This window comes from Heptranchias perlo, chromosome 20 (assembly GCF_035084215.1).
Source record: "Heptranchias perlo isolate sHepPer1 chromosome 20, sHepPer1.hap1, whole genome shotgun sequence".
NCBI lineage: Eukaryota > Metazoa > Chordata > Chondrichthyes > Hexanchiformes > Hexanchidae > Heptranchias > Heptranchias perlo.
The window spans coordinates 41,181,393-41,209,120 of NC_090344.1; the positions used below are offsets into that span (position 1 = coordinate 41,181,393).

At 42.0% G+C, this 27,728-nt stretch overlaps 1 protein-coding gene across 2 annotated transcripts in view; it reads right to left on the minus strand.

The window, feature by feature from the left end:
• Positions 1–2,490: 2,490 nt before the first annotated feature.
• LOC137335742 (receptor expression-enhancing protein 1-like) overlaps positions 2,491–27,728 on the minus strand; it is a 40,278-nt gene continuing 15,040 nt past the window's right edge. Inside the window, exons 2-8 of one of the 2 annotated variants that reach the window (XM_068001071.1) lie at positions 20,321–20,393; positions 14,607–14,683; positions 13,375–13,495; positions 10,583–10,696; positions 7,766–7,919; positions 5,920–6,110; positions 2,491–4,917 (exon numbers count right to left, since the gene is read on the minus strand). In XM_068001071.1, coding sequence (XP_067857172.1) covers positions 4,849–4,917; positions 5,920–6,110; positions 7,766–7,919; positions 10,583–10,696; positions 13,375–13,495; positions 14,607–14,683; positions 20,321–20,393 — 799 coding nt within the window. In that variant the 3' untranslated portion in view covers positions 2,491–4,848. The remainder of the gene's footprint in view (positions 4,918–5,919; positions 6,111–7,765; positions 7,920–10,582; positions 10,697–13,374; positions 13,496–14,606; positions 14,684–20,320; positions 20,394–27,728) is intronic. The other variant, XM_068001072.1, reaches the window with a different exon arrangement.

The window sequence follows — 27,728 nt, forward strand, 5'->3', positions numbered from 1 at the left end:
TGAACTGGGATAAGCAATATATGTAAGCCCAGGATGGGACACTGGAGCAATCTCCCCAGCACTTCTTCGAATAGTGCCATGGGATCTTTTACCTGAGGGCAGACAGGGCCTCAGTTTAACTTCTCACCTGAAAGACGGCACCTCCAACGCTGCAGCGTTCCCTCAGTACCGCACTTGTGTCAGCCTGGATTAGGGCATAAACCCAAGACCTTCTGACTCAGAGGCAAGAGAGCTAAGATGGAGAAAAGGCTGATACTTAAGAGTCTGTTAAATGCTTTCAAAGTGACCAGGACCAGTGAATTTAAATAATGATCAGTTAAATTCAAAAAAAGCTGCCAATGAAATCTATATTTGAACAAAGCAACAAGGTGTTCATATTTGAATAGAATATCTTGGCTGTTTTCCAAGGAATCTGCCCAACAATACTGAATCAGCAACAAAATTAATCAAAAGTAAGTGGTAGCAACCTTCTGTGAATGAAACTGGTTTTTAACCTTGTATACTATGATAGAATTAAAGCAGTTCATACGAGCTAAATCTTAGAGAAAAGTGCTTCATTTGTGTCAGTTGTACATATATTGTAAACTGTGAAGGTCGTTCAATAGTTGAAGGACAAAAACAGATACCAGGGGAGTATTGGAGACTAATGTTTAAAGTAAGTTTAAGGAATTACACCAATGGGACAGGGAGAAAAAGCGCAACCCAGTGCACAACAACTACTCATACCGGAAGGTCTGAGGTTTGTGCTGAGTTACCAGAGCTTGACTGGGTGGCTGTATGCTACGATGAATTTCCTCAATGCCCCGGAATAGGGAGAGGGAAGGGTTCCTGCTTCGGATCATCTGCTCAGAAATGTTTGTGTGTGTGAATGTTGGAAATGCACGGGGTCAGTCGCCTATGATACTTTACAGGGCCAAATAGCCTGCTGACATTGACTGTCTAGGCTCACGTGAAGAATGGCGACTTGGACAAGATGCTCAAGGGCAGCTGGTACTGTGCAAATGCACCCAAAGACAAATCAGGCCCTTCAGGTGAGGACAGAAGATTGGGGGGGGGGGGGGGGGGGGAAGGAAGGCAAGCAAGTGTAACTGATTTATAAAGTTATCGGAATATGAAAGGCACTTGTATATGGTACAAATGGTTCCAGCTCCGTCTCATGCGAAACAGTTGCCAACCACCACCTGAGCATGAAAGTCAGGACTCGCCGAGACCGGTTTTTAAACCAGTAGTGCAAGAGAAAAACGCTTTCAGTTTATGTCCTCCTCTGAAGCGGCCCCAACTTCCTGGGTTTCAACCTGCAACGCAGAGTAGCTCATATGAAGCACACAGAACCCCCCCCACCCCCCCATCAGCAGCCTTTCCCTTCCCGAACACCTATTAAAGGAAGAAATGTTTCTCAGTCGGGCTCCAGTCTGCAGGGGCTGTAATGCAGCAGCTTGCCAGGGTTGGTGTCTGTGCCGAACTAAACACCAATGAATGGCAAATATCTCCCTATCCTGAGGGGGAAGATTAAAGTTACGAGCCAAACTTCATTTAAAGATGTGTGGGAGAAAGGTAGTTTTAAAGATTCAGAGAATGACAGAATGATACCACCGTGTTGCCAAGATCTAGCCTGCCAAATCTCTTGTCACAGCCTTTCATGGTCTATCTCTATTGCATCAGTCTTTCTATTGCCTGTGAACTCCCCTCTCTGCTTCCTTCTAAGCTCCGAATACACCAGAGCATAGATCAGATACGACAAATTTCAGCAGCCTTGTATCATGCATCTTCTCTAGCAATTACAAAGGGGTCACTACGTGCAGAACTGTATCCCCAAGATGGACAACGAGCAGGAAAGAAAAAAAGTTAAAGGAACTAAGGTGAAGAGGGGAAAGGGGTGGGTGAAAGCACGATGGAAGAGAAGGGCCATTACTCCATCTCAGAGTCTAACTCATTCTTTCCCAGGACCTCAAAATTGTGAGCTCATGTTCCTTAGCCTTCCCTTCCAGATGCAATCTTTAAAAGTTACACTTGGTATTGCCCAATCACAACGACTTCATTTATTTCACCGTCTCTCCTCGAAACAAGTTTACTTCCTCGAGCTGTCCCAATTCCCCAGGCCGGCAAGTGGAACTATCAGGTCCAATCCCATAATCAGTGAAGAATACCCTCAGTGTTGTGTTAGATTTATACAACACCTTTCATGTAAGATGTTAGGTGAACAAGCCAATTGTCAACTTCCCAGTTGATGCTCATTCCTGTCTATTCCACACAACCTTGATTTTTACTGTGATGGTGCCATCCAGTGGCCCAGTGGAGACATGACAACTCAGCCATTTGAGGAGAGCATGTCTGAGTGACAGCCATTCCTGGAACTTCAAATCATGAGCTTAAGGCAGCTAAGACAACAAGAGTGAGGGGACTCAGCCTCCAGAATTAGATTAGCTGTTGCTGGACAGATCAATGACTAGAATGAAAGCAGACACAAATTACAAACAAGGCAAAAACAGCTATCATTAGCCAACAATTTTATTGTGAGAACAAAACTCACTTAAAAAACTCACTTGTAAAGGATTAAAAAGCAATGGACACCATACAGCAACAGCAAGGAGAGATGCGGTTATCAGGAGGTTTTGACACGAGGAGGATTCGAAGTGACCGACAGTTTCACTCCACTGCAATTTGTCAAGTATGTAATTCGATGGAGGGGAACTTCACATTCAGCTTGCAGTCAACTCCCCATATTTCATTGAAATGTCCATTTTAAATGAATCCTGCTCATTTCCACTGATCTTCATAGAGTGCATTGACAGCCCAAACAGCTAATTCAGTGTCCATGTGTTTCGAGATATCATTTAACAACAAATCATCTAAAAAGCTACCATTATTCAAAGAATAGAAAATACACCAGTTGCAGAACCCTGAACTATCGGCATGAAAGTCCACTTGGCTTGGAAAGTGACTTCAACAACTACCAGTAACGCTCATGTTGTCACATTACGGGAGTTTGAGGAACAAATCATTGGGATTTTCTCCTAGCTGTCAAACAGTGAACAATGGAAACCTGGGAGTCAGATGATCGAAAGTAATGGAGGCTCAGGTGTCATCTTAAACCGAAAATAAAGGACGGATGCTGCTTTTAGCAGTTACCAGATAACAGAAATTAGATTGAAACCTCGTTATCTGCTAGAGTTTCTCGTGCAGATTTTCTATTTTGTGTAACTTCGATCCAGTTTTATGGGTATTTCTGTTTTAATAGATATTATTGTGGGTGGAAACTGTTGATAAACTGCATGATCCAATGTATTGACATTCAAACAAAACACCAACAATTACTGAAATAAGCTGCAGCAGATCACAAGGAATTTCTTTGGCAGGAGTCTGAAGCAGTAAGTCTCAGGGCACTCGTGAATTATATGAACTGCTTAAAAGGACAAGCAAAGCGTATGTGGAGCCCTTTTTGCTCAGATTATTTCTCCCACTACCCTGCCTATTGTAAAAGTAGAAAAAAAATCAAAGTTTTGAGCAGTGCAAAAATTCCAAAACCTTCACCTCTAACCGAGACCCACAGGACAGCACTGATGGCTCCAATGTGGTGACACCCCAGAACTGCTCCACCCAATGCAACGTGGTTGACTTTGGACTTATCTGCTGTACCCAGCTGGGAATGTGGTCGCTCTTGAATCAGGTAGTTCCAATTCAGCTGCCAGGCTGGCCCAAAGTTGCAGTCTCGCTACTGTTAATGGAGCTGTTCTAGGACAGCACCATGTTGGTGTCAGCGTAAAGTAGCCAGTGGTAATGAAATGAGAAGCTGAGATTTGTGGTGCAGATGAGTTTTTTTTTTAAAAAAAAAGAAATATATTTTTACAAATATGTTCTTTCAATGTGTATTGGAGGTTGGGGAATATTTCAAATTTCCATGTGGGTGGTGGGAGGGAGGGGGAAAAAAAAAATCAAGAGAAAGTATTTTGAACAGTCTCTTGAATTGCCATCCACATTAAGCTTCACTCTGGTCTTCAACTCAGGACGCTGCACTACTGATATCGTAATAGTACATTCTAACAAGCATACAGCATATCAACTTCTCTCGTACAAACATGGAATTTCAAGTGACGCAACTCAGCAGCCTTGCCTTTGGTAAAAGGAGGCCCTTTGTTTTGATGATACAGTGTTTACATTACAAAAATATATATAGGCCAAAAAATGCACACTTTTTCTCTTGCGTATTGTATTTACATTTATCCCACAGGCAGAGTGCTATATCCACTGAGATTGTGCCTGTGAGAAGATGTAACATTAAGAGGAGCTTAAACTCAAATGTTTTAGAGTCGTGTCGATTTAGGGATTCCCAGCTGCAATTAAGTGAGTAAAAGGCAGAGGATGGGGTTCAATAAGCTCATATTTTGCTCTGGCCTGCCAAATTAAGAGCAATTCACAAATGTGGCAGGTTTATATTCGGAATCTAACTAAGGAGTTCCAGACTCCCTCAGAACAAGCCATGCCAAGCATTCTCCTACCTTGGGGAGTGGGGTCAAATAAATTTCTTTTAAAAAGAAACATCACATCAGGTGCCTCTTCACATTCTCATTTGTCAATTCAATTACAGACTAGGTCACAACACTCTTTGGCTTAAGATGGGCGACTGTCTTTAATGTTGGTCCAATCTGTGGCGCCATGTCTACAGAACAGTTACCCCTATAATAGGGCCATGCAACAATAAGCAGAAAGTTAGACCCAGTTTCACAAACAATTACAACATTTGGCCATTTTAAAATTGCAAGTGATTAAAAATAGCAGTGGCGATTTTTACCCACGAAGTTTGTGCAGCTCAGTGCTTTTGATGAATGTCGGCATGCTCTTTTCTGTAGTTCACAAAGTGTCAAAATTAGACTGCACAGCCTTCTTCTTTGGCCTAACTTTTACTGGTTTTATCACACCCTAGAAACAGAGAAGTTGATATTTTACACAGTATGAAAACTGGATTTTTTTAAAAAACATTCTAACTGCATATCAAAACCATAGGCTTTGACTCATCACTGGTACGTCAGGTGCTTTCCAGATCAGGCTGCACCCTTCTCTCCAGCAAAGACTGGGTATTAAGTCAAACTGGAATGCAGTTCCCATTTTCATCCACTGGAGGCCCTCAAAGCATTGCGTAAAAAGCAACCTGCTGCGACTGCAATTTCAACAGGTCCAAACTTCAGCAATCGCTTTTGGAGGGCTGCAACCCAATGTTTCAATGAAATGAATCTATTAAGGAGCAAAATAAAGCTGCAATAAAAACACAACCTAATTCAAGCCAAGAAAATCCCTAGTTACACAGGATGACAATACAGCCAGCGCGGTGGGTCACCATCTTTAGTGCTTAAAACTCAAAATTATCCAACCCAGAAGCCCACAATGAGCACCACCTCCACAAAACTGCAAGACTGGGAGATACAGAAAAATATATAAATTGAAAGTAAACACAAACTCCAAGCCCTGAATAAAGTAAAAAAAGTTGAAATTAGGAAAAAGAAAAGCAAGACAAGTTTATACCATAAAATGGATAAACATGCAAGCTGTCAGTTATAAACAGTACAAGTATGATTATGACCAGTACGGTGTTTAAGCCAAAGAGAAATACAATGCTACCACAAGCAATTCTGGATAGTAAAAGCACAAGGCAGAGGGAGCTTCAGTCAAGACACTATGCCCTTCTCCACTGTGCAGTACTGACAGGTCAGGATGCCCTCTGGATTCATCTCAATTTTCTTCAATGACTCGACATGGCTTTAAGTCCTGTATTAAAAAAATGACTTTCTGTTTCATCACTTAGGACAAAAACAGGTGAGATGAAGAGGGCCATTTGGCTCAACTTGGCTCATCCATCCAGAAAATAAAACACACTTCCATTCCCTGTCATTTGAATGGGTCTTGAGTAAGTTTTAAGGTTTTTACCTCTTTGCTCTGCAGTTTTTTCCTGGGCACGTGTTGGCTCTGGACTCGTCTGGGCCGTCTGGAATGTTGCACTTCATGAAGACGTAATGAACTCCTTTGGTTTTCTGCCTCCCCGTCAGATTTGCACTCATCCTGTGAATCACTCTCGTCTACATACTGACGGTTTAGCGCAGTCACTGGGAGTCTTTGAGCTGAGATAAAAAGCAATATTAAAACTGAACTTGGAACAGAAACACTGGTTTCACCTTCCAAACAATACTTCAATACAAACAATTATCATGTCCTCTCTCCTCTTTAAGACACTGACCTTTGCTGGTATACAGCTGCTGACCACTATCTCACCCAAGTGGCCATTCTCCATGTGTGAGGTCACAGTGACACAGCAAGCTACCCTGACTCCTCAGTGCAGCCCAGATCTGTTGCCCAGAAATGAGCACTTTCTGGTGGGCAGCATTGAATAGTCATAAGGTGTGGGAACCTCTTCTCTAACCAAGAGAACTGATGCCACGTGTACCACTGCACTTGATGAGATCAGCTGATTGACTAGGGAACAGGGATAGAACTTTGAACGTTCCTGGTCTGCACAGCTCAGGACCTTTATCTCTTTGGGTTTTCTCTGGAGTTTCCATCAATGCCACTTGAGGTGTGAAACTACATCCAACAGTAACTCGCTCTCAAATTCCCCCCCCCAGCCTCTGGTCTCTACTTTGCTTCTCACCACAACAGAGTCCCACATATCAGCATTCCAGCTGTGCCACCCTCACTCCATACATGTTTTACAACAACTTGGTGCTGATAACAGAAACAGTTTCATCTACCACACAGAAGTCATACGTGGGTTGCCATTACCTCAAGTTTCCAGTGCAAAGACAATACAGGAAAAGAAATCAGTGCCCCCACTGCAATACAAAGACCAAGAGCTGTCCTGAAGGGGCAAGGCAATTGGAGACCACCACTTCAGACCATATTCTCCTGGATCACTCTAAAATGAGAGCTTAATTTGCCTACATTGGATCTGTAGACAGTGTTTTGTACTCAAAGTTATCTAAACACTATAGGTAACTGAAAGAAGCTTTAATAAACTTAAGGCGGACTGGATACACATAATTCAATCTTGGAGTTCTAATGACATTAATAAAACTGCTAGTGCTTCAGTTTTGCAGTTTAGAATGCCATTACAATAGGTTTGTGATGTGGTTGGGTTTTACTTTGTATTCAACTGCCACTTAGTACTTCGGTGTGGGTTAGACAATGAACTTGTCAACTGTAATTGCAATATTATGGCTGTGATTCACTCAGTGTTCAGCCATAGCACTGCAAATACAATTGGTAGGTCAGTGCTAAACTTGCTTACAGAGGACAGAGGGAAGAGCCAAATACAGGCCAGGAACAGCCATAGCATGTTAAACACAGTCATCAAGTGCTCAATCTGCAAGCTTCCAGTCAAGGTTTCATGCCTAGGTACAAATCAGCCGTTCCTATTTCAATCCCCCAGATAGTGGCATGAATAACTGATGGAATACACAAGTATATAGGGTAGCCCTGAAACATTCATCTAGGTGTTCGTTACCTGCAGAATAACTGCAAGAGTTTTAGAAAACTGAATTAAAACTCCAAATTCTACAGGGACATGACCTTTGTCAAACTGAACAATCTTCTGAACACTGCATTTATTGGCTGCTAGCTTTTATGGTGTATAGTAGAGCTGTCTCTTCAGTTATAAGATCATGCGACCTATTTCCCTTTTAACCTTTGCACAGGGAATAAAGCTAACTTTGTCTTCAAATTATGCTGTATTGGCCCACATTTCCTCAATACCACTTCAACAAAAATAGTAGAGACTCACAATACTCTCCTCTTGCTGCAGAGATGGGTTTCCTTCCCATCAGCACTTCTTCAGGATAAAGAGGGTCTCTGTAATGTGCTGGTTCATCACCCTGAATGCTAGTTAAATCCTGCATGCTGAAACTGCGCAGGCGTCCAGCGATAGCTCCCTGACTCTGCAGGGAAGCAAGAAAGACACTTCACTCCAACAGTGAGACCCAAGGGGGAACAGTCAGACTGGTATATTACAGTGAAATAAAAACAAATGTTGATGGAAATACACAGTAGGTCAGCATTTGAAAGAGAACAAGTTATCAACATTTCAAGGGTGACCCTACAGTGGAACTGAAAATTGTCAGCTGATAGGTCAGGTCATCAAGACAATAAAAGTTGTCAGACCTCTTGTGCATTTCCAGTCTCATTCCTCTTTTCACCTCCATATCATAGGAAACATTACCCTGGAAGTAGTCTCATTGTTCAGCAATACTTCTACTGCATTCTGTTTTGAAACTTTGTCAATCAAGCAACATTAATGAAGTGTTGCCAAGCTGCAAGAGAAACTTGCCATGGACCAAATGGTATCCAGTCTGTGATTAAATGTGTATTCCAGTATACAGTTTATCTTGAAATGTACAACCCTGTTAAAAGGGTGGTCCAGCATCCCCCAGGCAATCGATCACCAGCCCACGTTGAACACATTCACAAGCCAATATTAGACATGGATAAATGAATACCATATATGTGTACACCTAACAATCAAACACTACTTCACAAGTATGTAAGCATAGTGGTTATGGTACTGGACAGAGCCTGCAAATTCAAATTCCACCATGGCAAGTTGTGAAACTGAAGTCTATAAATCTGGTCATTTGTGGCCATGAAAGCTGAGTTTTTTTCTTTAAAATAATGTTCTTCAGAGAAGGGAACTTGCCTTCCCCCACCTTTCCTACGTGTGACTGAAGTCCCACACTAAATGCTTGACTCTCAAACACCTTCTGAATGGCATAACAGGCCACTCAATTGTAGAAGGCAGCCCATCACCACCTTCAGGGTAACTAGGGATGGGAAATAAATGCAGCCTTGCCAATGTCACACATCACGAGAACAAATAAAGACAAACGGCTCTCGCCAGTCACAAATCTGCACACTGCTCCAGATAATTTGGTTTGGTGTTTCCTTCGTGCTCTGCGACAAGGTCGTATTCTACTCGGTAATTCTTACTGAGACAGTCCCAATGATGCAGTGGTCCAAACTGCAGTCTAGTATTAGGTCTGAAGGGGGAGTGAGACTCAGGCAACCTAAGTGCTTTCATTATTTATGGGGAAAATATCTTGGTTGTTTCCCTCTTAACTTTCTCTTCTCCCAGATTACATTTTGTACATTGTAGGTGATTGACAATCTCACAAGAGAACATGCAGAAGCTCAAATCAGGACTGGTAAGCAATTTCTGCTTTAAAGGGAGACATAGCTACAGCCATCACATCGTCCCTACTTATTATAGGGTGGTGCAAAGCAGTGAGCCATGGTAAAAAAAGAGTGGAGATAGAAGGTTGGATGAATATTAGAGTTTTACTAAGAGGCTGTTGCAGATCAGATCTTACTCAGATCAAATGCGTGGGGTAGAATCTATCATAGGGTACATCAATTGTAAATGGCTCCGCAGAAGAAGCTGGCTCGATGAATTGAATAGCTTTTGTCATGTCATGTCATGCTGCTCATTTGCCTGTTCAACTTTCTCCCGAAGACATTTGGTGCAACTTCATGGCTGCTGTCAGGCCTCCAGCAGATCACCCAAGTGGCTATTTCATCAAGGAGAAACAATGCAGTCTGTGGGTACTGGAAATTCATCTATTCACTAGACTAGTCAATATCTTCAGTGGTCCCTAACTGAATGTATTGCTTTGGGTGCAGTAGATCAGTGATAAGCCAGAGGAAAATGTAGCCCCTTGTTGGCTATTTTGCGTAACGTTTCCTATTCACTGCACCTTATTTTATAAATCTTGCAATGTATGTTTTGCTATTAAACACAATCAATTTATTAAGTGCAGTCTCTACCAACTGCAACCATTGGTAAAACCACAAAGTGGTCAGAATTCTTAACAAAACCTTAAGGCTATTGTAAACATTAAAGACAGAAATTAAGTGGGTTCCAAAGTCTGCTCCTTTAAGAGTAAGGAACCAGTTCACACAACTGTCTTGCTTACTTTCCCTTGGAGAATCAACCAAGGAGATTTTAAGGGATCTTTGTTTGTTGCAAGCTACAGGCAGCATGAACAGAGCAATAATTTTGTACATGAATGTAATTATCAGCAGCAACATTAAAAAAACTGCATTGACTTGTTTAAATTGAGGAAATTGCATTACTTCTCGATACCAATTTCAAGAAAGCAAATTCAATTCCAGCAGAACGGCCAGATACAGATTTGCCTGAAATTCCCCAGCACAGGATTTCTGTTTCTCCATTTCAGGGGGATAGGGAGCACACAGAACTGCAAGAAGCAATCATCTCCCAAAGGCCACTTGCTTCTGGACTTCTCTACAGCTTGTTCAAAAGCAGAGTTCTGCCCCGACTCTAAATAGTTACAAAAAGCTGCTTTTGACCAGTTTTCTGCACATAAGACAGGTGGGAGACATGAGAATACTTCCCACCAAATGTGCTCCACTATCACCCGAGAACCCAGATAGCTAAACATATAGTTTTCCAGGATTAAGGTTAACACTCAAATTTCATGGCCCGTTGGTGCTGTGATCCATACAAGATTACTTTATTTTGAAAAACCACAAGAACTGTTAACTGTGTAATTTGAATACGAGGCAGTCCAAGTGTTCTAATACTTGCCTTCGCAGCAGCACTTACGGCAGCAGTTGCTGCCATGTTTAGTCCTTTCCTGCCAAAATTCACCATGGTTTCATAGCTACGCTCTTTGGCTTGAATAATGTAGCAATCAATTTCCTAAAGAGAGGGAAGGCATAAAATAAAAAGTAAAGCAGCTGCTTCCTCATTACCTGAAAAATAAGCCAAACGCCCTTCAACTCAAACATATCATCTTTCCTCTCCATGACAAACATGTGTATCTCCAGTAGTTTTTGTTCATTTCTGACGTACAACAGTGTATTGACTGTAAAGCATTTTTTTTCTGCACGATTACATGGTTTGTATCAAACACTCAATATCTGAAAAATTGGAAGCTAACAATCACTTTAAAATACAATAAATTAATTTGATGATCACTGAAATGCGAGATGGTTGCATATCTTTAAAAATAAAAAGGGCATCACAATGACAGCCAGCAATAGCGTCAGGTCAAATGCACTGGAAGAGGTGACAGGTACACAATGAACAGACCCTCACTCACCAGACTGCTTTCTAAATACACTGATTCATTCCGAATTGACACTTAGCTACTTTGCTTTTTATAAATTCTTTTCTCCTCCCACTTCCTTGTTTCAGAACCTCATTCACTTTAGTGGTTAAGGCGTCGACACACAGTCAGACTCAGCTGAGCCCTTGTCCTTTTCCTTCAAGAAAAGCATTCATTCGACCATGCTGTGTGGCTGACTTAGTAACACTGCCAGAGGCGTGGGCTCAAGAACCTCATTAGGGTTTGAAGCCTGAATCTAGGCTGACACTCCAATGCAGTACTGAGGGAGGACTGTAGAATTAGAGGTGCTGTTTTTCAGCCTGGACTCCAAACTGAGGCCCCACCTGACTTGAGGTGGACATAAAAGATACCACCAAACTATTTGAAGAACAAGGAGTTCTTCTGACATCCAGGCCACCAATCCTCCCTAAACCAATACCACCAAAACCTACTATGTGGTCATTCATTTGCTATTTAGGAGACTTGCTGTGAGCAGATTTGCTGCTGCATTTGCTGACATAATAGTGATTGCACTTCAGAAAGGGTGCAATATAAATCTAAGTTCTTGCTTTCCATGGCATGGCCAAAAGTGGAAACGCATCAGGGAACTGATCATAGAAATGGCGGTGGGCTTTACAGTCTTGAGATAACTACTCCTTTATATCAGACATTTCATTTTACAGTAGCAATACTATTACTATTCAGGATTTTAAAACAAGATTGCAATTCTGTTTTCAATTTTTCCTCAATTACACTAGATTTCATGTTCCTGGCTGTTAGCTTGTGACTTCTGCTGGCAAACGTATACGCATGAACAGCAAGAAAGGCCAACATACCATTTCCTAATTGCTTGCTGTACCTGCATGTTAACTTTGTGATTCATGTACAAGGACATCCAAATCCCCCTCACCTTTTAAAAAAAATTCTGCTTTTCTATTCTTCCTGCCAAAATGGTTAATTTCACATCTCTCCAAGTTATACTCCATCTGCCATCTTCTCACCCACTCATTTAACCTGTCTATATCCCTTTGCAGCCTCTTCGTGTCCTCCTCACAGCTTCCTTTCCAACCTAGCTTTGTATCATTAACAAACTTTGATACATTACAATTGGACCCCTCACCTAAGTCATTGATAAAGATTGTAAACAGCTGAGGCCCAAGCACTGATCCTTGCAGCATCCCACTAGTTATAACCTGCCAACCCAAAAATGACCCATTTATACTGACTGTTTTTTGTCTGTTAACTAATCCTCAAGCTAAGATATTACCCCCAATCTTGTGCAACAACCTTGTGTGGTACCTTTTTTTAAAAATTCGTTCATGGGATGTGGGCGTCGCTGGCAAGGCCAGCATTTATTGCCCACCCCTAATTGCCTTCGAGAAGGTTGGGGTGAGCCGTCTTCTTGAACCGCTGCAGTCCGCGTGGTGAAGGTTCTCCCACAGTGCTGTTAGGAAGGGAGTTCCAGGATTTTGACCCAGCGATGATGAAGGAATGGCAATATATTTCTAAGTCGGGATGGTGTGCGACTTGGAGGGGAACGTGCAGGTGGTGTTGTTCCCACGTACCTGCTGCCCTTGTCCTTCTAGGTGGTAGAGGTCGCGGGTTTGGGAGGTGCTGTCCAAGAAGCCTTGGCGAGTTGCTGCAGTGCATCCTGTGGATGCCTTTTGATAATCCAAATATACTACATCCACTGGCTCCCCCTTATCTGCCCTGCTAGTTACACCCTCAAAAAACAAACTAAGATTTGCCAAGCACTAGTTCCCTTTCATAAAATTGTGCTGACTCTGTCTAATCATGTTATGATTTTCTAAGTGCACTGTTAGCACGTCCCTAATAATAGATCGAGTAGATCAGCTATGATTGTAGATGGACTGGCCAGTAGTTCTGTTTTATCTCTCCCTCTTTTCTTGAATAGAGGTTACATTTGCTACCTTCCAATCCACACGGACCGTTCTAGAATCTAGTAGAGCACAGGTTAGATGCAAGGGAAAGCTCCTTGTACTCTATCCAATCAAACACTCTCAAGTCAAAACTTCCTCTTTTTTAAAAATAAAAGATAGTGCACTTCCTTCTTTTCAGTCTTAACTGAAGTTGCAAACAAGAAAAATTGGCACCAGCAAAATAATCTATTTTACTATTGTTGTACCTATTTTTTTTAAAGAAACATTGATAAGCTTTTAAAAATCTTCAGGAGAAATCTTTCATGAAATAGGTTATTGAATACTGTAGCCCAATACAATCCTCAAGAGATGTAACCCCTTTTCTTTACCTTCTCTTTTGAAGAAAGGGTGGGGTGAATGAACTTCCTATAAAGCATGCTGGCACCCTTAGTGTATGGGGACAAAAGCCAAACAACAAATGCAACCTTGATCTCATAATAGAATGGGAACCTGCAGGTTGGAGAGAATTTATCACAGTCAGTCAGTGAACAACAAATACAGAGTACTGAAACTGTACGAACACATTCTACAATCTCCACTGCAACGGCCTATGGGACAGGTCTGATCAGCATCAGACACTGGTTGCAAGAATATCTATTTAGAATCTCCTACAACATAGAATCTAACAACCAGTTTAGGTTAATATATATAGAACCCCAATTCCTGGGTTCAGGATTCATCCTGTTTACTGACAGCTACAATGGAACAACTTTATTTAACAGGTTTTGTGCATGTGCAATTGTTTACACGTCAAAGGGGAGGCAAGAAAGGATGCGAAAGAGAAGAGTCTGTATAGGCTAGTAATGTCAAAATTCACATTGCTGGCCTTGTATCTGGGTGGAGAGCTGCAGCCAGAAAAAAAAAGTAGCACTGGCATTGACTCTTTACTTTAGTGGTAGCAGGCCTATGCCTCTGAAGGTAGGGATCAAATTCACTTGAGGCAGACAACACTAATTTACTTGGTGCCTGTCCACCTATCCGGGAATGAATCCATGTGCACATCCACTGTAAATCCCACCACGTTTTTGAAGCTAGATTGATATGTTAACCACCTAAAATGCAAAATAAATGACAAAATGGAGTCAAGATCACTCCATTTCAAACTGCAGGGAGTTTGGATAGCTTAGTTTACAATCACAACATTCAGCATCACTGAGATGAAAGCTCTCTCTCTCTGCTCTATACACACACCACAACCCCCTCCCCCTACTGCTGCACACACATTGGGGGTGATTTTAAACACCAAGAATAGGTGGGTTGGGGGCGGGTAGGAGTTGAAGATAGTTTTTTTTTGGGTCGCAACTGCAAAATTTTTGGACTTTGCATTCCCAGTGGGAAGCCTGTACTTTTCCACGCAGACGCTAAACCCGGGAATAAAGCCGGGTTGCAGTCGCGACCCAAAAAACAATTATTTTTAACTCCCACCTGTCCCCAACCCCCCATTCTTGGGTTTAAAATTACCCCCATTATTTCTTCAATCCTCACTTCAGCAAATCACTATAAAATGTCTATTAAACTATCAAATCATCTTCCTTCATGTTGGAGATGGTTGGCAACTTACCACGAAATAAATATGTCTGTGAAGGTTTCTATAGTAGTGAAGATTGCAAACACGATCCAATACATCATCCACCGGACCTAAGAAGAAATCAGATGCACAATGACTTAAGCTGCAGTGTCACCAGAACACAAGACATACATACCAGTGCCCAACTTACTACTTTCATGAATTGTAAGGTTACAACAAGGAAGTGGAAAGCAGGAGAAAAGCAAACAACTTTGAAGGGGATTTTTCGAAGGAATAAAAGAGGTCAATGATGCTCCAGCTCCAAATTACTGCTGTAGTGAGATTAACACCCACCCCCCACCCCATCCCCCTCCCGAAAAGGCAAATATAACAAATTAACAAAATACACAAAACAGTCAAATTGTTTGCCAAGAGCCATTAGTTGAGATCATATGGCCCTGGGCAAGCGAACAGAAGGCAATTATTGAAATTGAAGACCAGCAACAGCGAGCACCTTTCTGGGAAGTTGGGGGGGTGGAAAAAAGATTATTTGAATAAATGAACTTAAAATGTATCCAACCACAGGGTGCAACCGTTGCAGTTTTCATTTTCTTCAATATTTATACAAATTTTTATTTTTAATATATAAAAGCTCATGTATTCATTAAGCAATCGCACAGCTTAAACGTATATCATTTACTACTACACTATAGCACACTGTACCAAACTTGGAAACATGCTTAATTGACTAATTCCACCATCCAAAAAGAGTGTGCCAGGCAAACCAGACAGTCCCAGGTTTGTGTGGAGTTAGCTGATTTCAGCCTGGGCTTTGTAATTAGTCTCAGAACCCTTCGGTAATGGGGGTGGGTGAGAAAGAAAACGGTTATCCAGTGACTCCCTGCTGTATAGCACATGTGCGGACATGGGGCGAGGACAGCATCAGGCTTTGCTGTGGTGCATGAAATTGAATAGCCCACACTCACTGTCTAAACTTGTGTGAAGGACAATGAAGACAACTGACAATAGCCATCAGGCAGGAAGCATTGCAAGCAGTGTTTAAAATCAAATTTGTTGGGAGTTGTTAAATGTCACTTGATGAAGATGCAGAGTACATGAACAAGTTTACCACTAAGACAACCTTCACTAACTGAGAAGTGAATGGGTACGCTGGATATTGTCGACCCTTGTATACCACATGGGAAGACCCATATTGTAGTACGCCCAGTATTGAGATATCTTTAGGGGATGTCGCTCCTTTGTCATCTTCACCAGACGAAGTGCTGGATTGCAACATGGAAATTGTCTGAATGAAGAATGCCAATTATTTTTTCTCTTCCCTTTAAACATTCATACAAATATGTGTCAACAGGTATAAAACCAAATACATATCATGGCAACACTAAAGTAAATGTACATTTAAAAAAAAACGTATGGTTAAAAGTTTGAAATTCAAGCTTCAATGATATTCAGTTTTCCTAAATTTTGAAGTGCCTACAACTGAAGTTGTTGTATCGTGCATTTACATGCCACACAGGTGAAAATGATTGTTTTGTCTTAGCTCCAGGAATTCAAACTCTATATTGTAGGGCAGATTTCACAGCACTAAGAGCACAAAGCAACTGCTGAACCTCAATGATTGCAGCTTTTCAGTTCTCGTCACTAAACCTTGCAATCTCAGCAATGTAAAAAAACATATTATTTGATGGTAGGGGCCAGTTATGTCGTCCTTTACCTCCCAACCTCCTGCTTTGCACTCCTCTGTTGCTCAACAGCTGCACAAAAAGCAGCAACCACTGTTACCTCCATTGATGCAGGAAAAACAATGTCATTGGAGGAAGCTTAGCAACCTCAGTTAAATTACATTGCAATCACTGAAGTGTAGAACTCCATGGCCTGGATATTACCACCCCCACGACAGGTGGAAGAGAGTCCGTGGGAAGGGGGAAATTTAAAAACGGGGCAGGCGCCCCCATCCCACTGTGTATGCGCCTGGTTGCGCGGCAGGCAAGTGTCCTGCAGTCGAAACTCATTAACATATTTAACAAGGATCCCACAATGCAATTGGAAGCCTGATTTAAATTTAACAGTTGCCACTGCGAGGGAGGTGGGAACTGCTGGCTCAAGAAGGTAAGTGCCTTTTACAGCATTCCTTGTGGGCTAGGAGGTGGTAAGCTCCTCCCAACCCTTCAAAGAAGCCTTTGGTCTTCCCTCTGTCGATCATGGCCTCTCTCTTTCCCCCCGCCGACCTCCTCCTCTGAACCCACCCCCCCCTCACAAAGCCCTGATCTCTCCCTCCCGCGATCACCTCTCTTTCTCCTCCCCGCCACCCATTCCTAAAGCCCTGATCTCTCACTCACTCTCCCCCAATGATTGCTAGGGACCGTCCCCAGGGGTCCCTTGCTGCTGGTTTTCCCACCCAGCAGCCGGCCAGCCTGTCAATTTGGCTGGCTGCGCAAGAGTAAAAAAAATTATAATGAGGTCCTGTCGGATTGTCCCTGCGCTCCCTGCAACCTCCCCGTAAATACAGGGGCCCATCAGTGGGAATGCTGGATGTTAAAAAGAGTCTATTGAAGAATGAAAACAGAAGAGCATCATGTAGCATGTCAGCTGGAAAAATCCTGGGGTTGTATGTTGAAGACAAAGACTCTGAATCTTCCTTTCTTTTCACATACTGTCAGAAGGGTTTGCCAAAGAGATAATTAATAGCAATTCAATGACTCCCTGCACTTCTGATTCAGATTGGTTCTGCTGTTAAAATCAGGTGCATGACAGTCACATGTTCATATCTGGCTCGCTGGAGTACTTTTTGCTGTTAACCCTATCTTACCATAATAAGGCTACACTGGCACCTCACAGTGGGAGGTGGGGGCAGAGAGAAACAAATGGGAAAAAAAATGTTAGAGTAAAAGGTTTCACCATTGCCGTTTCTCCCCCTCCCTTTCATTCCAAGGAAGCGATGTTGGACTTGAGTTTCCCCATGCACTGTACAACATTTCAAAATAAGCTGTATGTTTTTTTTTGGGTGTATGCAGCATATTTGCTTGAGTTACTAATTTCACTAATCAGGGAAATTTCAGGGAGGTGCTCTGAGATGCTTCACCCAGGAAGTCCCTTTTGAGGGCCTCCAGCAGGGTGGAACCCATACCTTCCAACCAGCTGATTTCTCTAATCCTCAGGTGCAAGTTTGTGTCCCAAGCAGGCAACTTCTACTTCAAACTACAAAGATTATACATTTATATAGTGAAAACTATAGACAACAATTGAAGTCAAACTACAAGAAAGCTCACAAGGTCTGCACATCAACTACTTCAACCCTTGAACTACATAATACCTGCACAGCTTTAAAAATAGATTTTAAGGTTTATTCATACTTAGACGGAGGAGGCCACAACTAAAACATAGGCCAACTGTGAAAAGTTGGGGTTTAGCCTGCATGTTCAGCGAAGTTATCATTTCAGACATTACTCAACTAAACTTAGATATGCCACCAACCCATTTTCCTCACAGTCGGATGGCTTCGATTCAGCTCTCAGCCCAGTCCAAAGTAGTAGCCCTACCACCCACCAACAAGATTATTGGAACCACTGAGTGACTTAGGCTCCTCCTAGTCACTGAAGGCTGGGGTATCCAGTATGGTAAGTCTCCATCACATAAAAGAAAATTGGATCTTTTATAATTCCAATAATATTTTACTACATGTCCTCACGTGCGCGCACACACACTGAGGAAGCATCTTGAAGAAAGAAAAGTTACTGTAGATTACCTTTCCCTTTAAACTGCTTTAACAATCTGTTAACTGTAGATTCAGTGCAACATCCCTCAGCTGTTGGTAATGGAGCAGTGTTGCAACTGGCTGCCTGCTGCACCTTGTAGTCAAGTCCCATTGCAAATTGGGGAATGACAGCATTAAATATTACTGGCAGCTGACTTTTATTTCAGTATACTGGTCCCTACAGGTAATGTCACACCAACAAATGTCAGGTGAGGTGTGCAGTAAATCATTGGGAAAGTAAACAATACAGTTTTGCAATAAATTGGATACTGAAATAGATGAAATACAGAAAAAGGTGCTACAATTGAAGAGCCAATTACATGCTCAAACCTGCAGATATGGATCCCTCACACGCAGCTGTGTTCAAAGACCCGAACTTCTGTTACTTAAAGCAGCTTTTACACCGCAGTTTATTTTAACAGGAGCCAGAACATCACTGTCCATGCCAGAATTTCCAGCATTTTGTTCCTTGGCTCCAATTTTGTGTTTATAGCAGCAATTGTTTTTCAGGGTATTATCTAAGTTATGAGGAAGGTTGAGGGAGGCATATTTGTTCTTTTGGGGGAAAAAAGGGTATAAACAAACAACTGGTCATTTATAAAGGGCTCAAACACCAGGCAGCATATATTTTGAGTAAGGAGTATAATCAACTGGAAGTTATTCACCCAAAAGGATAATATACGTGTGCAATAAGTTACCAGTGAAGACTATTGCAGCTTCACGAAAGAACTGGACACGTTTCAGGTCAAAGGCCATTTAGGGGTATAGTAAAATGGCAGGTAGCTGGGGCTTAGTTCATTTAAAAAAAGGGGCTAATTGGGCTCAAGAGTCTTCTGCCATTTCTAAACACTCTTAAAGTTCACATCTTACAAATTACCCAGTCTTGGCTCAGTCTCACCTAATACAGTACACACCATGTTGTTATTCAATCACCACTTCAAAACAACAGAGCAAAATGACTGCTTTCATGAGACAGCAATATAATTTTGTGTTTCAAATAGTGCATTTTCACATGACCGGTAACAGCAAACAATCCCCAAGAGACTGCAATCATGCCAAGCATGACGTGGCAGATAGAAGGAAGTCAAAAAGTTGGACTGTGAACAGATCTGAAAATCTGTCATGCAAACTGACATCACCACATTGACCATTAGTTAATTTTCCCTCCCAAATCTTCTCCCTTCCTACATTGAAGGTGCTGTCTCTTGCTGACATAATTCAATAGGCACCTCACCCAAGTGGCCAAACCAGAACCAGTCATGACCTGATTTCATTAATATACCTGCAGCAAGAATTGCTGGATAACCATTAAGGGCAAGAAACCTGGCTTATGTTTTGTGTATCCAATGAAGAGGTGTTGAGGCCCACTAAGTCAGCTGAGACTAGGGAGAGATCCTGGGACTGTCTTGCTCTTTAAGACTCAGCTAGCATTACTTCATAGAAGTTACAACATGGAAACAGGCCCTTCGGCCCATCATGTCCATGTCGCCCAGTTTATACCACTAAGCTAGTCCCAATTGCCTGCACTTGGCCCATATCCCTCTATACCCATATTACCCATGTAACTGTCCAAATGCTTTTTAAAAGACAAAATTGTACCCGCCTCTACTACTGCCTCTGGCAGTTCGTTCCAGACACTCACCACCCTTTGAGTGAAAAAATTGCCCCTCTGGACCCTTTTGTATCTCTCCCCTCTCACCTTAAATCTATGCCCCCTCGTTATAGACTCCCCTACCTTTGGGAAAAGATTTTGACTATCGACCTTATCTATGCCCCTCATTATTTTATAGACTTCTATAAGATCACCCCTTAACCTCCTACTCTCCAGGGAAAAAAGTCCCAGTCTGTCTAACTTCAGTCAAGGCATGGCAACAGTTAAAACTGCAAGGCAGCATTGAACAACTAGCTTTACGTCACTCTTAGCCAACTTCGATTTGAGTGATTCACACAGTACGGTTACGGAAAAGTAACTTGACAAATACACAGTACTCACATATTCCTTCACATTTTTTGTCTTGACAGCTTTATAGGATGTGTAGGCAGGATACAAAGTACCAAACGCAAGCCTGTTATTTTTTTTAAAAAAGAGATAAGTTTAAAAGATACATAAAAGATACCAAATTAACAGCATAGTTCCAACAAGATTAAAATAAAGTGAAGCTTGGAGACCATGGCTCAAGGCACACACGAGCCGTGCAGTTCCAGACGGCAGTGAATCGTTTCCTTTTACCTGCTGCTTACTGTAGATATACAGGAGCTGACAGCAGCTGCACTATGCCTTATAACATGTACAAAGTATTACACCTACACTGATAAAGAACACTCCACTGTAATAACTGCAGTGCTCAGTTTCAAAATGATCTTTTACTAGATGCATTAATATTAATATTCAAAAATTCTCTAGATTCTGGAAGGGTCCCATCAGATTGGAAAATAGCAAATGTAACTCCTCTATTCAAGAAAGGAGGGAGACAGAAAGCAGGAAACTACAGGCCAGTTAGCTTAACATCAGTCATAGGGAAAATGCTGAAATCTATTATTAAGGAGGTTATAGCAGGGCACTTCGAAAATCTCAATGCAATCAGGCAGAGTCAACATGGCTTTGTGAAAGGGAAATAGTGTTTGACTAATTTATTAGAGTTCTATGAGGAAGTAACAAGCAACGTGGATAAAGGGGATCTTGTGGACGTGGTGTACTTGGATTTCCAGAAGGCTTTTGACAAGGTGCCACATCAAAGGCGACTACACAAAATAAGAGCTCATGGTATAGGGGTAACATATTAGCATGGATAAAGGATTGGTTGGCTAACAGGAAAGAGAGTGTAGGCATAAATGGGTCATTTTCAGGCTGGCAAGATGTAACGAGTGGAGTGCCACAGGGATCAGTGCTGGGGCCTCAACTATTTATAATCTATATCAGTGACTTGGATGAAGGGACCAAATGTATGGTTGCTAAATTTGTTGATGACAAAGGTAGATAGGAAAGTAAGTTGTGAAGAGGACATAAGGAATCTGCAAAGGGATATAGATAGGTTAAGTGAGTGGGCAAAAATTTGGCAGATAGAGTATAATGTGGGAAAATGTGAACTTGTCCATTTTGGCAGGAGGATTAGAAAAGCAGTATATTATTTAAATGGGGAGAGATTGCAGAACTCTGAGGTACAGAGGGATCTGGGTGTCCTAGTACATGAATCACAAAAATTTAGAACGCAGGTACAGCAAGTGATTAGGAAGTGACAGCAAGTCATTTATTGCAAGGGGAATGGAATATAAAACTAGAGGTGTTTTGCTACAGTTGTACAGCACCTTGGTAGACCACATCTAGAATAGTGTGCGCAGTTTTGGTCTCCTTATTTAAGAAAGCACATAATTGCTTTGGAGGCGGTTCAGAGAAGGTTTACTCGACTGATTCATGGGATGAGGGGGTTATCTTATGAGGAAAGGTTGGACAAGTTGGGCCTGTATACACTGGAGTTTAGAAGAATGAGAGGTGATTTAATTGAAACATAAAATCCTGAGGGGACTAGAAGGGGTAGATGCTGAGAGGATGCTTCCCCTTGTGGGAGAGACTAGAACTAAGGGACACAGTTTAAAATAAGGGGTCTCCCATTTAAGACAGATGAGGAGAAATTTTTTCTCTCAGGCTCGTGGGTCTGTGGAACTCCCTTCCCCAGAGAGTGGCAGAGGCAGGGTCACTGAACATTTTTCAGGCTGAGTTAGATAGATTCCTGATTAACAAGGGAGTTGAAGGTTATAGTAGGTAGATGGGAAAGTAGGGTTGAGGCCACAATCAGATCAGCCATCTTATCAAATGGCACAGCAGATTCAAGGGGCCGAATGGCCTACTCCTGCTCTTAATTTGTATGTTCATACACACACCTACTGCAGCATAATTCAAAGTTTTAAAAAAAGTTAATTTCTAACCTTCTTAATTGTAGAATGTCAATTGTTCAAAAGGTGCTTCAACATTAAAAATAGATACTGGCAAGGGAGTTCAGTGCAAGGTACGTAATTTAGGTCTACTGACCTTGTGCCACCATAAGCAATTATTGAACAGATACGATAGTACGCTGCCTTAAAGGGCACTCAACTAAAAAATTTTTGTTGAAGCTTTACTACTCTGTACTTGTGAAAGAATCCCAAATGAAGTCCTAATTGGGGCTAGGAGGGAAGTAACGGAACACCTCATTACTGCACTACGTGGACGCAAAAAATATGATAGCGTGCTTTTAACAGGCAGCATTTGAAACATGCAATCGGCTGAACAGCAGCTGCTGCGAAAAGGCTTTCAGTTACGATCCTTCATTTTGTGGTTAAAGATCTGTGCACTCCCATTTTGGGTAAGCTTTCCAATTGTTTACCCATCAAATACAAAGAGGCTCTATCATAATTTTCATAGGAAGATCTTGACAAGGCCAGCAAGTGGCACCAACTTTCATTTGGCTCCAACTTCCTTTTTGTTTTTAAAAAGAAACTCTTAACCCCTACTTCATATAAGTTCAAACATAACAGCAGTTCAGCAATCTTGACAACTGCCACTGATTCACATTTCTAAGCAACATGTTGCACATCACAGCAGCAACATTCTACTCCCTTTCAGAATCTCTCCTTCAGTTTCTTTTTGCATACACAAAACCCACAAGCATGTAACAGTTGGCAAGATATGCCAAAACTGTGGCATAGGCATGTTTGTTTTTATTTTGACACTGGTCTAAAAGAGGCCCAGTGAACTCATGATTTACCAACTCACTGCACTGGTTAGTGCGTTCAGGGATCAACAATAAATGACATGACCGAGACTGCTAGCTTCAGTTTATGCGAGTGCCGCCCAATATTTTCTTGGGCCACAATCCAGATCAACATCCATTCTTAGGAATGCTTATGAAGCAAAGGACATAGGTCTGCTGTTTCTTCACTTTTTGAGCTCCTGATTTCAATCATGCTACTGCGAGCAGTCGCCAAGTGGAGGCCAGGCACTTCCTTACTGGAAGGGAACTAAACACAAGAGCAATAACTGCATTCCACAGTTTTATTTTAAAAGGGCCCTTTTAAAATGGACGACTTTGTTGCCAAGATTGAGACCATCCGTTCATGGTCACCCGACCATGCCTCTGCTGCATCCCTCCCTTCCCCATGTCCACCAAACCAAACTTCCCCCAAGGTTCCCCGCCCTAGTCCTGAACTCACATCTTTCTCTAGTTTCTCTCCTATCTCCCCTCAGAGCTCATCCTGTCCATGAAAACCACCCCCTGCTCTCGTCATACTATTCCCACTAAACTGCTGACCACTCAACTTCCATTCCTAGCCCCCATGCTAGTTGATATTGTTAATGGTTCCCTCTCCTCTGGTAATGACCCTTCCTTTTCAAATCTGCCGTCATAACCCCCTCTTCAAAAAACCCACCCTCGACCCCTCTGTTCTTACAAACTATCACATCTCGAACCTCCCTTTCCTCTCAAGTCCTTGACTGTGTTGTCGCCTCCCAAATCTGTGCCCAACTCTCATGTTTGAACCTTTCCCATCAGGTTTTCGCCTCTGCGACAGCAGTGAAACGGTCCTTATCAAAGTCACAAATTACATCCTGAGAGATCATGGTGTACTATCCCTCCTCATGCTTCTCAACCTGTTTGCAGCCTTCGACACAGTTGATCACACCATCCTCATCCGACACCTCTCAGGTGTCCAGCTGGGTGGGACTGCGCTCACCTAGTTCCATTCCTATCTATCCAGTCATAGCCAGAGAATCACCCTGCAATGGCTCCTCTTCCCACTCTAGCAAGGATCAATGGCTCCCTCCTATTTCTCATCTACATGCTACCCCTCGGCGACATCGTCTGAAAACACGTCAGATTCCACGTGTATGCTGACAACATCCAGCTCTACCTCACCACCACCTCCCAACTCCTCCACTGCATGAGATTTGTCACACTGGTTGTCAGATATTCAATATTGGATCAGCAGAAATTTCCTCCAATTAAACATTGGGAAGACCAAAGCCATTGTCTTCGACCCCTGCCATAAACTACACTCCCTAGCCACTGACTTGGGTGTAACCAGAGAGTTCGCATCCTATTGAACCCTGAGCCGAGTTTCTGATCCCATATCCTCTCCATCACCAAGACCGCTTACTGCCACCTCCGTATTATTGCCGGTCTCTGTCCCTGCCTCAGCCCATCTGTTGCTAAAACCCTCATCCATGCTTTTCTTACTGCCAGACTTGACTATTACAATGCTCTCCTGGCCAGCATTCCACTTTCTCCCCAACGTAACCTTGAGCTCATCCAAAACTCTGCTGCTCATATCCTAGCTCGCACCAAGCCCCGCTCATCCATCACCCCTGTGCTCGCTAACTTACATTGGCTCCCAGACTGGCAACACTGATTTTAAAATTCTCATCCCATGTCCAATTCCTTCTGAGGCCTCGCCCATCCCTATCTCTGTAACCTCCTCCAGCCCTACAACCCACCAAGAACACTCCGTTTTTCCAATTCTGGCCTTGAGAATCCCTGATTTGCTTCACCCCTCCAGCTGTCTAAGCCTGGAACTCTAATTCCCACCCTAAACCTCTCCACTTCTCTACTCCTTGAAGACACTCCTTAAAACTTACCTCTCTGACCAAGCATTTAGTCACCTGTCGTAATATCTCATGTGGCTGTATCAAATTTTGTCTGATAATGCTCCTGTGAAGCAGCCTGGGACGTTTTACGACGTTAATGGTGCTATATAAATGCAAGATGTTTTTTCCACTTGCTGTATGGAAGGTGGGAAATGTAACTTAATAGAACTCCTTTACCTTTTTGCTGGAAACAACAAATGCAGACTTGTTAAAGATGTACTCAGTGCCTATGTTATTAGTGTTAAGAGGTAAATTACAAATGACTGTTCCAATGCTAATAGCCAAATGTGTCTTCCTGAACAAGATAGATTGGTAACCTGTAAATGTGTCAAGCTATGGAGAGAATGTAACTTAGCTTCTGTAGAAAATTGTGTATGAAAATCTTTGTACACTTCAATTATAAACTGTTAAGCACTGATAATTGTACATCTGGATGTGATCTCATGACATCAATTGATGAAAAGTAGTACCCTCCCCCAGAAATTTATTAAGCACTCAACATTTCCTGCTACAATTATGATGGGAATCTGAGCAGGGAGTCAGAGGAGGGGGAAACAAGGATAGAAACAAAAGACAGAAAGGGAAGAAGCAATAGTGGAAGGCAGAGAAAACAAGGGCGAAAAACAAATAGGGCCATAGTGCAAAATAAAACCAAGATGACTAGCAATCTTAAAAAGACAAGTCTAAAGGCATTGTGTCTTAATGCACGGAGCATTCGCAATAAGCTAGATGAATTAACAGCGCAGATAGATATTAACGGTTATGATATGGAGACATGGCTGCAGGGTGACCAAGGATGGGAACTGAACATCCGGGGTATTCAATATTTAGGAAGGACAGGCAAAAAGGGAAAGGAGGTGGGGTAGCGTTGTTAGTAAAGGAGGAAATCAATGCAATAGTGAGGAAGGATATTGGCTTGAAAAATCACGATGTGGAATCTGTATGGGTGGAACTAAGAAACACCAAGGGGCAGAAAACATTGTTGGGGGTTGTCCATAGGCCTCCAAACAGTAGTGGAGATGTAGGGGAGGGCATTAAACAGGAAATTAGTGACGCATGCAAGAAGGGTACAACTATAATCATGGGTGACTTTAATCTACATATAGATTGGACAAACCAAATTAGCAATAATACTGTGGGGGAGGAATTAGTGATGGTTTTCTAGACCAATACGTTGAGGAACCAACTAGGGAACAGGCGATCCGAGACTGGGTATTGTCTAATGAGAAAGGATTAATTAACAATCTTGTTGTGCGGGGTCCCTTAGGGAAGAGCGACCATAACATGATAGAATTCCTCATTAAGATGGAGAGTGAAGTAGTTGAATCCAAAACTCAGGTCCTGAATCTAAATAAAGGAAATTAAGGAAGTATGAGGTACGAGTTGGCTATGATAGATTGGGGAACTAAAAGGGATGACGATGGATAGGCAATGGCTAATATTTAAAGAATGTGTGCAGGAATTACAACAATTATTCATTCCTGTCTGGCGCAAAAATAAAACAGGAAAGGTGGCTCAACCGTGGCTTACAAAAGAAATTAGGGATAGTATTAGATCCAAAGAGGAGACATATAAAATTGCCAGAAAAAGCAGCAAGCCTGAGGAATGGGAGCAGTTCAGAATTCAGCAAAGGAGGACAAAGAGATTGATTAAGAGGGGGGAAAAAAAAAAAGAGTATGAGAGTAAACTAGCAGGGACATAAAAACTGTCCTATTTTCTATGTTTCTATGTCCAGTTTCAAAAGGATCAAAAACATTTAAACTGTTTGATCCCTTTGCCATCTGGGGACTTCATTTCTAAAAGAGTTCCTCAATATTTCAGGAAAAACAAATGGAACAGATAATCAAGCACTTACAGGCCCCTGCTCATTTAAGCTATATTTAATATTTGCTGCTTTTTTGTGTTTTGTTTTTTCATATTTAAGCTGCTTATTTGGCACACTTGACGACTTGAAGATTGGGGTATTACAGTGGAAAATTACAGCTAATCCTGAAACTAAACTATGCAAGGCAGTGCAATTGTTCTGTACTTTGGAATGTCCCGAAGATGTGAAAGGCACTATATTAATGCAAATTCTTTCTATAAAAATATTAGATGGAAACAATACCAATTTCCAAAGTATGGTCAAAACAGCAGGAAGGCAAGAGGCACTCAGAGCAGCAAGACTGCCAGAACATTTTATAAATATCCCTGAAGCAGTTCATCAAAAAATTGTATCATTTGAAAGCAACTGCCCATTTTGTTGGGTGCTGTTTTTGAAATGACTAAACAGGAGAACAGTGCATTAATCACAGCTTCAAGGTCACAAGCATGTTGCTCAACATGTAGGTCTCAGTCAAGTGTATTACCAATCAAGCTCAGTTTATAGTGGTTCAGACAAATGTTAGCAAAACTGCTTTTAAAAACTAGCATGTCTCTTATTTGGAGTGAAAAGTAGTACCCTCCCCCAGAAATTTATTAAGCACTCAACATTTCCTGCTACAATTATGAACTCAATTACACCTGTCTAAATACCCATATTCCAACTTTCCATTTATCTGAAGCAACAGCTCTTCCTTTCTTGAAGTATACACCACTCAAAAATTAACAGTTCACAATCTATGAACGTCAACCCAAGACACAGCATGAATAATATCGCCAAGTGTAGGCATTTAGCAGCAACTTGGGCATACAATGAGATTTAAGGTTCATTAGAATAAAAGTATTCAGTCTGTGCTGTACAGAAGTAAAATGGAGAGTATTTTAGGGTTGGCAGGTTTTAACTAGTGGGGTGCCGCAAGGATCA